The 11,746-nt window shown below is 43.4% G+C and overlaps 1 protein-coding gene across 5 annotated transcripts in view; it reads left to right on the forward strand.

Moving 5' to 3' along the window:
• The window catches only part of Gpatch2l (G-patch domain containing 2 like), a 51,071-nt gene extending 41,996 nt beyond the window's left edge, over nucleotides 1–9,075 (forward strand). For all 5 annotated transcript variants that reach the window (XM_031355694.1, XM_031355697.1, XM_031355692.1 and 2 more), the window contains one exon: nucleotides 6,068–9,075. In XM_031355694.1, coding sequence (XP_031211554.1) covers nucleotides 6,068–6,219 — 152 coding nt within the window. In that variant the 3' untranslated portion in view covers nucleotides 6,220–9,075. The remainder of the gene's footprint in view (nucleotides 1–6,067) is intronic.
• The last annotated feature ends 2,671 nt before the right edge of the window (nucleotides 9,076–11,746 follow it).

Below are 11,746 nucleotides of genomic sequence, written 5' to 3' on the forward strand. Positions count from 1 at the left end.
CTCACTCTGTAGACCAGGCTGGCCTCAAACTCAGAAATCCGCCTGTCTCTGCCTCCCAAGTGCCAGGATTAAAGGCGTGCACCACCACTGCCCAGCGAGATTTTTTTTTTTTTAATTCTCTTTCTTTTCTTTCATTTTTAAAATTATTTCATATATGTGAGTATACTGTTGCTGTCTTCAGACATATCAAAAGAGGGCATCAGATCCCATTACAGACGGTTGTGAGCCACCATGTGGTTGCTGGGAATTGAACTCATGTCCTCTTGGTAGAGCAGTCAGTGCTCTTAACCACTGAGCCATCTCTCCAACCCTGGATAAACCTTCTTTTGTTTCTATATAAAACTTATGCCAATTGTTAGAAGCCAAGATAGCAGCTATCTTTGGTGGTAGAGTGCCCAAGAGAGGACACAGAAGAATCTGGGGCTCTGGAAATGTTTTACATTATAGACTGGATAGGAGTGTGTAAATGTTTTTAGCTTTACACTTAAGATGTGTATACTTTACCACACATGTTATAAAGTTTGTTGAATTTCAAGCCTATCATAAATTAGTTTCCCTAGAAAAACTATAGGTTTAATGTCCCTAATTTATAAAAATCTAAACTCTGAAGTAATTCAAAATATGAAAGCATTCATTGGTGGTGCTCACCTTTAATCTCAGCACTCAGGAGGCAGAGGCAGGTGGATCTCTGAATTCAAGGCCAGCCTGGTCTACAGTGAGTCCAAGACAGCCAGGGCTAAATAGAGAAACCCAGTCTTAAAAAACAAACAAAACCAAGAAACTTTGGGGCCCTGACATGCACACAATTTTACCTGGCTTTGTATGATGGGCTGCAGTCAGAAGTGGTAACAAATCATACGCATGACCTCTCTCAGCTGTGAGGATGTTTGTGAAACAGACCTACACCCAAAGTGAGCCGAGGGAAGACAGAGAGCAGGCAAGTGTAGACCGCACCTTGCCTTTTAAGAGGGACTTTTCTCATGCTCTCAAGTGCACCTCTTGGGGTTTCTGTTTGGGGTGACTTAATCTGTAGCTCATCCTGAACAATGAGGCTAACTCTGATGGTCTAATGGTTATTGTGAGTGCTTGCTGTCAGCTAGGCAGTTTGTCTACAGTAGATTCAGCCTCTGCTTCAGCTTTAAGGATGAATGCAGCTCTTGTTATTCCTTCTGATCCATGCGAAAGCTGAGGGGTAAGCACAGGTCGCCTTCTGAAGGCAAGTGTTAGTAATGTACATGGTCAGAGCAGACATTTCCCTGGCACTCTACATTCGCCCTTTAAACACTTGGGCGTCCTTTATATGCATAATAGGATTGTTCCAGGCTGTGAAACTCAGCTCACTCCTTGTCTCCCCTACATTGTTTAAAGAATTTAAGCCTTTCCTCTTCATTTTTGTTCTTTTTTTTCCCCTCCTTAATACCTTGGTCCTATTTCTTGCTTTTAATCCCCCCCCCCCCAACCCCCAGTTCTGAGGATCAAACCTAGGCAAGCCCTCATGTCCAGAGGCAAGGCTGTACTGCTGAGCTACACCCCAGCCCAGCCTTAGTGCTTTATGAGAACATTGGGAAGAGTTTATTCCACATTCAAAGCAGGAAATGTAGTTAGTGTATTAAAGGAGATGTTAGCTGTTAGTGTTTCCCATGGGCCGACTCCTCACTCCTAACTTGTTGACTAAGCCCAGCTTCACCGAGCACTTTCTTCCTTTTTTTTTTTTTTTTTTTTTTTTTTTTTTTCTACTCACAACCTGAGTGCCCCATGGAGGTGAAGGACACAGCCTGAGCCTGCGCCATCAGTCAGGAGAACAAATGGGCTTGCTCTGCCTACCATCGGGCCATCTCGGATTCCACCTCTTTTATAGAAATGAGTGATGAAGAGAGGCGCGTCCTGCTTTGCCGCTGTATTAATACACATCAGGGGCCAGCTCCTGGCACTAAATCACACAGCTGCATACATCTGTTATCAGCTCTTCACCCGTGTGATGAACAAGACTGCAGATAGAGGCTTCCTTGTGTCATTCTTTATAGGATTTTCCTAAAAGAATAAATAGCTCAGATCTCTGCCAACACTCTCCCTGTCACCGTGATGAATTCAGCTTCTTTCTTAAGCATGCAGCCACAAATCTCTGCCCTTCCCCCACCCGTAGAAAGTTTTGAGTTGAAATTGACTGAATTTAAAGATCTTAGTATGGCTGTCGGGGTGAAGAAAGGAAGGGACACCCAAGTCTTCTTGTTTTATTTGCATGTTTGTTTTAATAGTACACAGGCTGGGAAAGGACCCTTCCAGAGTCATTAATAGATCCTTCTGGGACTAGACATTGTTATTTCCTTCTCTTTGTCTCTACTTCCCTCCCTTTAAAGCAGATAGAGGTTTAGTGCTAGCTGTTTCCTGGATCCTTGTGAGTGAGTATGCAGGCCTTTTCTAAGACTGGTACCCAGGCTGTAACTGCATGCTGGATCAAACTAGCTCTATTAAGCACTTTAAAAAAAAAATGTGTTGGGGGGTGGGAGTGGGAAAAACAGTTTTCTTTAAAACTTGAGAGTCAGTGGCTATGAGAAACCTAAGGCACCCAGGCTTGCACTGAGCCATGCTGCTTGAAGTGATTTTCCTCATCAGAGCCCTTGACATGCAAACCTTTACCTTCAAAAGGTAAACCATGGTTTTTATAAAGAATAGAGGAACTAAGCCACGGGAGATTCTGTCCAGAGACTGGATAGTTTAGGCTATTCCTAAAGCCTTTCCCCAACCTTCCATCCCCTGGGATTATGACTGTCATGGAGAAGCTGTTAACAGATGGTCTGTTAGTTATCCTGAGCATCAGGCCAGCCGAGTGTTGGTGTCACTGGGTAGGTGTCACTGCTAACCCCCAACATCTAACCAGACACCAAGTACTATGACAGACCTCGTTGGTAGTATTTATGAATAGACAATGGTATCTTTTTGACTTTTATTAGCGTTTATGAAGCTACTAGTATCATTGTGACATTTCACACTTGTGGATAATACACTCTGATCACTGTCAGTCACTGTTACCATGCACTGCTCTCCCTCCCTCTGTCCCATCCCTTTCCTCCTCTTACTTTCATATATTTTCTTGGTTTCTTTCATTATTTTTGTGACATACACACAATTTACACATGCATACAAAACATATATATATACATACACACACACACACGTATATGAACAACCTATTGAATCCGTTTAGTGTTGCTCATTTGTACATGTTTTTAGGACTCCCTGTCTCAGCAATCATTAATTTTCTGTAGCTCTTCATCTTGAGGTAGGCCTTGTCTGATTTCCTCTGTCAATGCTGGCGTGTCAGTTGATGATGTCACTGTCTAGGTCTTGTTTAGGCAGACGTATTGTTGATCTTTTATGAGTGTGGCATTCCTCTCTTTTATAGAGGGCAGTTTCACAACAGATGCCTTGGTCCTCTTGCTCTTGCAGCCCTCCTCCTTCCATCTTCTTGATGTTTTATGTGCCTTAGATGTAGGTTAGGTTGTACACAACAGATATCACCAGTAATGCATAGCAGTACTTATATCTTAGGAGTAACCAACAGCTGTCTGGTTGGTCTTTTGTTTTGTTTTTAATTTTATGTATACAAGTGCTCTGCTTCTTGTGCACCTGCATGCCAGAAAAGGGCATCAGACCCCTTTATAGATGGTTGTGAGCCACCATGTGGGTGCTAGGAATTGAACTGTGGTCCTCTGGGAGAGCAGCTAGTGCTCTTAACTGCTAAGCCATCTCTCTAGCCCCATGTCTCACTGGTCTTAAGGCATGGTCAATAGGAAGGATTTTATGCCTGCTACTCTAAACCTGGCCAGCTACACATTATCAATGAGGTCACAGAACCTAGAGGAAATCTGCTGCTGCCGCTTGCTTCCTGAAATCAGCATAATCTCTAGCCGCATTCTTAATTCTTACCCTTAAGTTCAGCTTTCAGCGAGGCTCGCTTTTGCATTAGCTGCAGACCATCACAGCTAGCTACAACTAACTGATCAGAATGTGAGAGAACTGAGCATAGGGTGCCAATCTTCAATTTATATGTGTAAATTATTTTTAAGTTGAAACAATGTTCTCCAAGTTATTCTAACCCCTTGTCAAAGACCTAATTGGTATAAGACTATTGATACGTAAGGTGTACAGAAGCACAATGTGGCGAGGATATGAACCACTCACCTTAAGAAAGGTCTCCACTTTGCTCAGCAACATCTGTTTTCCTGCTTTTTTGTTGTCTTTCGTTTTAACCATCACTTGTTTTTTAACAGACAGGTGTATCTTTAAAGATATGGCTAAAGAATAAGTTGTCTGCTTTTTAGTGTTTCTGGACCTCATACAAAAGAATTCATATTAATAAGCTTCACCCAGTTCTGTTTCTGAGATTCATGCATGTTTTCTTGTACGAAATCCTTTTGTTTCTGACTGCCACACACAGAGTATTCTTCCACTGTCTAAGGAGGCCTGTGCAGCTCGGTGTTCTTGATGGCCATTGGATTATATCCTGATTTATACTGTTGTGGAAAACATTGTTGTGGGCAAGGATGGTATAGATGTTCTTTTGGGTTACTTCACACTTATTTGATGGCGGTTTCAGAAACCAGACAATACTTGACAGAGACAAGGTCAGAACCCTTGAGCATTTCTGGTAGAATGTCAAGTGCTCCATACCTATAGAAAAGTGTGCAGTTTCTCAAGATGGTCATCATAAAACTGTCATGAGATCTGCAACTCTCATTCTTGGTTATGTCACCTAAAGAGTTGAAAGCAGAAAATTTAAAATGTTTTAAAAAATGTTATATGTATGGCTGTTTTGCTTGCTTGTATGTCTTTGTACCATATGCATGCAAAACCCACAGAAGCCAGAAGATGTTGGATACTTGGAAACTGGAGTTACTTAAGGTTATGAGCCTCCATGTAGGAGCTGGGAATTGAACCCAAGTTCTCTGAAAAAACAACCAGTGCTCTTAACTGCTGAGCTATCTCTCCATCCCCCAAAACATAGATTCTCCTACACTGCTGTTCACAGCAACATTGATCACAGTAGAGCAGCCCAGATCTCCATGGCCAGGTAAATGAGCATCAAAACATGGTGTGTTCACACATGGGATGACATTTAGCTAAATTTGTTTTTGTGACCCACTATTAGAAATGCACCAAGGCTATTCACTTGGGTAGAATTACTGGATGGGAAAGAAAAATAAAAAATGTGCTGTATTTTACTGTATCTCAGTGTATTTTTATTCTTGGCAGAGTAAGCACATGGTAGGGATGAGGGTAGTTTGTCATGATTCACTCAGGGGCATTTGGAAAGGGTGAAGAGAGGGACTGCACATGGTAGGATGCCATTGGTGTTCCGTGGACTGGGGCCAGGGTGCTTGCTGAGTGTTGAGAGCACACAGCACAGCTCTGCACCAGCACTGATTGCCCAGCCCAGAGTGTCTCACGAAACTTCCTTAAAATACTGTGCCTGATTCTGTTTATTCCTGTCTTATTTACCAGTAACCATCATATTGGAGGTCCAGGGTACCTAGAAAACCATAGGGCTTCCAGCCCAATATTTTAAGCGTGAATTTCTACTTTTGATCTCATAGTTTAGTTTCCCGATCCATAAAATACGGATGACAGTGCCTACTACTAAGAGTTTTTGTTAAGAAATTAGGTCATGCAGGTAATGAATGCCATAGCTGTGATCCCAGCACTCGGGGGATCAAGAAGACCATGAGTTTGAAGCCATCTTGGGCTACTTTGTAAGATGTTATTTTTAAAAAAGACACACACACACACACACACACACACACACACAGGGAAAGAGTGGGGTAGGGAGTCCCGAGTGTGCAGTGTTTACCAGAGTAGTGCCTGGCACATGTACGCTCCATGAGTGAAATGTTTTGAGGTTTTCTGTATTGTAAATTTGTCCTGAGTGTTTTAAATGAAGAAAACAGTATTAGGTGATTAGGACATGAAATACAAAGATTAGCCTCCTCTTCTCCTTCAAGATTATTTCTAAGTGCCTCTTATCCTAACTTCTTACACTAACTTATACCCCTTCTCTTGTGACCCACAGTGCACCCAGATGTTCTGGAGCCAGCCATCCCAACACAGAAGCCTCCTGACTCAGAGTGGTTGGACGGGACCTCTGCAGCAGAGAAAGTTACCACCTTTCCTCCAGCCACGTTTTTCAAAACGCCACAGGAAAAGAGTTCTGGATGCAGCTAGAGCCCAGTAACCAATGGGTGTTGAGACTTTGTATTGTACAGTCTTAGTGTTCTGATCGGCAGTCTTGGTCCTAATGCCACAAGGACTGGCTCTTCACGCAGCAGTCGCTCTTTCTTTTAGAAACTGATATTTGGGGAATCTTTTTTTGTAAAATTCAATTTTCCTTAATGAGCAGGTCATCCTCTGCTGGACTCCTTTCTTTGTTGCTAGCCCGACATTCACCTCCAGCTGCTGCTGGAGAGCTGCTGCTCCTTGGCAGCTGTGTCTTTCTTTGTTCCTGAAAATCTAGGAACAGCTTTTGCAGACCTTTTGTGTAGAGCTTTTAATATTGCTGATGAAGTCCTAAATTCGCAGCCAATTGGAAACCCATTCCTGGATGGAATTGTGTCTGTGCAGTATGGCTTACTATGGAGCCATACTCGACTCACTCAGGCCCAGTGAGGTGCATTGACCAAGTTCTCAGCTTGGGGCCCCAGAAGAGATACCAGCAGGATGGGTGGGGGCTTGTTCCCGTGCCTGCCCATGGTCTGAGGGGATCGCCAGTGGCTCCGCTGTACCTGACCTCATCCTCATGCTCAGTGTTCTACTGACAGGCCACAGAGGTCTGTCTGTGTGCTATAGTGCAGATGGGGGTTTAGGTGCTCAGCAAAATAGTGGATGCCGCTCTGACTCCAGTCTAAGGCTTTATATCCTAAGTGGGATTTCATTGTTAGTGTTTTTAGGTCAGTAACCAGTGATAAGCAGAAACTCCTGCTCTGTTATCTGTCATGAAAATGGTTGGGGCCATGGTTTAGGAAGGAAAGATGTCTTTTTGACATGCCTTTCTATGTGGTGTGTTTATGACCGCTCAGCTGCAAGATCAGTTGTATATATAGTTGTGCCCGAAGTCGGTGCTACTTTGTCAAGGTGAGGAATAAGTGAGTGCCTGCAGCTGCTGGGGAAGAGCCACATTTCCCAGAAGTGTCATCCAGAGCGCCTGGCATTCAGGGGTCTGCTTGTCAGAGTGCTCTCTCTTTCCATCAGCTGAGCGTGTTGCCTCTGCAGCACACGGTAGCATTTGTTAAATGCTCACTGCCTTGGTCATGTAGGAGAGAATAACTTCCTTAAGACAGCTACCAGGTGATCCGTACCTCCTATTCCTAAAGGGTAGTTATCCTCCCACATGGAGTGTAATCAGTGTGTTCCCCTTGAGAGCTACCTTCATTTGGGAGGACGCTCTGTGACTCCTTAGCAGTGAGGTGGGCAGGCGCCAGAGTGTGAATGTTTGCAAAGGGGAACCTGCACTCTGTGTTTATAGATCTCATGGATGGCTGACCATATCAGCTGACTGTAACAAACATGGTAGAGAGGGGTGCAGAGAGAGGTCATAGGATGAGGAGGGTGACACCAAAACCTGTCCCCCAGAGTCACCCTGGTTCTTACAAGGAGTGACTGACTGTCTTATGGCGTCTCAGCTGCATCCACAGAAGATGGGGACACATGGTTCATAGATGAAAGTGGATGTGTGTGCCATCGTGTTCCTGCAGTGGCCAATGGAACACATTTCTACTGTTCTGGGTTGAGGGAGAAATCTACTGATGATGCTTTTTAAATATTTCCAAACTGGTTCATGCAGACATTGGTCCTGATGAGGGCTTGTGGAGAACGCCACAGTTAAGTGCAAAGGTATTCCCGTAGCTCTCCTTTGTGGTGCATTGTGGTACACTGTCTGGTTGTCCTCTTTTCCCCGGGATTTAAAGTAGCTTATATATACATATTTATTTATATTTTAAACATCTCTCTGAGGCCATACCAATTTTCAGAGGTGAAGGCAGAGTTGCATGCTACACTCCATCACATGAGTGAGGCCAAACTGAGACAACGCACGTTCATGCTACTCTGCCCTATTAGATAATCTGTTGTTTCGCATTGGTACCCTGAGTCAGCCTGAGGCCCACACCTGGGAAGCGCTTTCATGACTGTTTATTATCTTTGTTATGTATTTCTACACATTTCTGAATACTTTTGACAGGGATTATCCAAGATTACAGCATCTACCTAAAATGAATGGGAATAAAGTTATTTACCGAGAAAATAGAATATTAAGCACATAAATTCTTTATAAAACAGGGTCGTAATTTATGGTCATTTTAAAGTGTAAATGCATGCTTAGGGAAGCCATTTATCCTGCTTATTTTCTATGTTAACCAGCTTCGGGGTAAACTTTAGTATCAGTTGTATTTTAAACCTTACATTTAAAAGAATTTTTTTATGGCACAGTGGATAATGTCATAAATTAAGATCTGCTTTTCAAGGAGAGATGCAGTTTTGCAGTTAAGTTTTGTTGTCAGTATTGAAGCTCACCTGACTGACCTTAAAGACGGCCATTGATTGTGCTCATGCATTGCATATCATAATTAATGAAGCCAAGTGCCACGGTTCTGATTTCCATGTTCTGATATATCCTTATGGACTATATGGATGTTTCTCTGAATTTCACTGGTTTTTTTTTTCCTATAGTGGACAAAAGTCACATTATCTACTTGCATGAAGTCCATTCACAAGATGTTAGCGTTACCAAGAAGTTTAAAGGGATCTGGACTATTTTCAGCTGCAGCATTTAAAGGAAGAGCTTCACTTGTTCCAACCCCCAGGTAGCTCTTGGTCAGAGCTGATGAGAAGAGGATCAGTGCTGTTTCCATGGTGCTACCCTTGGAGGGCCGAATACAGTGTTCTGAGTGACACGTGGCGGGGCCTTGAGTTGTTTAGAGTCAATTGCAATGAAAACTTTCAGATGGCATTGGCTCTTAAACAAGGCAGTTCTCGCAGCAAATGACCCAAAGTAAATAAAGCGTCTTAACTTGTGGTGCTTATGAATGAGGTCTTTTATTAAATAAAGCTCAATGTAGAACAAGTAATTAAATTAATTACCAGCCCTGAAAAGATTGATTAAGCTTTGCATTTGGGGATGAGAGACACTAAGCATGTCTGTCTGTCTGTCTGTCTGTCTGTCATCTATATCTACCATCTATCATCTATATCTACCTATTTATCCATCTATCTAAAATTTCCTTCCACAGTCCAGGAGGTTCTGCTGCATCTGAGTTGTTGTCACAGAAGCCACTCCGAGCTGAGAGTTACAGGTATTAGGGAGAACTGCCAGGCTGCTGTGGTCACAGCTGGCGCAATGGGTTCCTTGGCTCTGGGTGAAGGATGTTGGAAGTGCATGGTTCATTTAAGGTCTTTGCTCTATTTTGACATCATTATTGTGGTTCTGAGCAATGTGCTTTTACCCCTCCCTTCCTGGGAAAGATGCCTTGGATATCCTTCAGCAGCAGAAGTTGCAGTCAGTGTCTTAGGAACCTGAGAGCAGAGCTGGCTCTAGCAAATGTGGCTGCTGTCTTGTTGGGGATATAGCTTAGACAGTGAGGTAGTGAAAGCATTTCACACTAGGCAGCCCCTCCCTTTGCTTAAAGCTAGTTTTGCTTGTCAGTATTTCCTTATTTTCTTGTTGCTGCAGTTAGCAGAGTTACAGCTGCTTGCAGCAATCAGGATAGCTCCCTAGCCTGTGAGAAAGAGAAGTCAAGAACTGGGACCACAGGCAGTACACATGCAAGTCACCAGGGGTGTCTCCTGTGTTATGGTCTATGCCTGGAAATAGCAGTGTGCAAGAAAAGGGAACAGTAATGCTGAAGAGTGTAGACCCAAAGGGGCCCGGCAATGCAAACTGGGCAGAGTAATACACTCCCAGCCGTGGGGAAATCTCTCGGCAGATGAGCAGATATGAAGATGAGGCCCATGCTGGGGATTCAAAGGGAAGCCATCTTGGGCATAGAGAGGAAAGGGGTGCTTCTAGCAGAGCCTCAGACTGGTCCTTAGACTATGGTCACAGTGGAGAACAGTCTCCAGCAAAGAGAAAGGGTTAGTTAGCTCAGGGCAGTCCTCAGGCCAGCAGCACCTACCTACTGATCCAGCATGTTCCCCATGTGTTTCCTCCCAGACAACCAGAAAGAAAAGAAGAAACCATCCCAATGGCCACAAGAGAAGAGAGGAGTGGCTTGAGATAGGAGTTGTCAGTAATGTAAGATACACGTTATATAAGATACGGCCACCTGTGTGTGAGCTTACAATATTTGTTCATTAAATCATAGTTTCAGGGATACACATTTCCCCCACATAATAATGTATATACTTCAATATGTAGCTCAGAAAAATGAAAAATAATACCTCAGGTTCATCGCAGGTATATAGTAAGCATCTATTGAGTTTGATAATCTCAGCACTTCAGTTCTTCACAGCCCACCCACATTCTCATGGCTGCTTTACACACAGCTAATCAGGTGTGAGGGCTTGGAACCAGCAGGGACAGCACACTGCTTTGTCGTCTCAGTCGGGGCTTCAGCACTTCAGAGTATGATCATCTCATCTTGGAGCTTTCAAAAGAAGTGGGCATTGGTCTTTATGATTTATTCATCATAATTAAGATGGGTTCTAACCTCTGCCAAAGCTCACATCCAAGTCTTCGAGACAGATGTGGTGGAGGTGTTCTGAGAATTGTCTAGCCTTGTTCTTTATTCTCTTACCTGTGTGGTTGGTTTGGCTTCTCAATTGTTACGACTGTTTAGAACACGACACAACTTTTCTTTCCCATCTTAAAGACCAATTAAAACTACCTGTTGCAAAAAATGGCAGCATTTCTAAATAACTATCAAAAGTCTCTTGATAGTGCTGAGCCTGGTGGCATACATCTTTAATCCCAGTATTAGGGAGGCAGAGGAGTTTGAGACCAGCCTGGTCTACATACTGAGTTCTAGGACAGCCAGAGCTACATAGGGAAACCCTGTCAAAAAAAAAGCCTTGATGGTGGTTCATGCCAGTGAACCCAGCAGTGTCAAGGTAGAAGCAGGGGGGTTCTAGGCTGGCCTGAACTTCATAGCAAGACTTTGTCTTTAACAATCAGTTTTAAAAACCTCCTAAAGTTTAAGTAATGCAATTTTTTTTCTGCAAGGTAGTTTATGGCCCTTGTAATCTTCAAATATTATAAATTTGAAGAATTAAAGAAGATAGAGAATTTCAAAATAGCCCCCCGGTAGCTTTTTAAACTTAACTACATAATATTCTTGCCAATGGCTGATGAACAACAGCTGAGTAAAATGACACCATCCCAGAATCATGTAACAGTGCCCACTGCCCAGTGTCTTAGCAGGTTGGTGCCCTCCTGATAGCAGGTTTTGCAAAGCAGCTCTTCCAAGCCCTGTTAACCTCGGGCTCTCAGCATCTGATCTCACCCTCCCACCCACTGCCCATAGAGAAGCATAACCCCCTGTCTCCCAGCCACACTTTTTCTCTTGCCCAGGTCTGTTGCCCTCGGCCCTCTTGATTTATGCAGTACTCGAGCTAGCTGTCATAGATATTTTTGCATTTTTAAAAACATGCTCATAAACCCCTCCCTTCAAATAAATACTTTTTCTTAACTCTGGACCTCTGCCTACAACTGAAGTGTGCCCCCTCCTCTACCTATGAATTCTGTTGTCTCTTGAAGCAGGGT

This window comes from Mastomys coucha, unplaced genomic scaffold, assembly GCF_008632895.1.
Source record: "Mastomys coucha isolate ucsf_1 unplaced genomic scaffold, UCSF_Mcou_1 pScaffold6, whole genome shotgun sequence".
Lineage (NCBI taxonomy): Eukaryota > Metazoa > Chordata > Mammalia > Rodentia > Muridae > Mastomys > Mastomys coucha.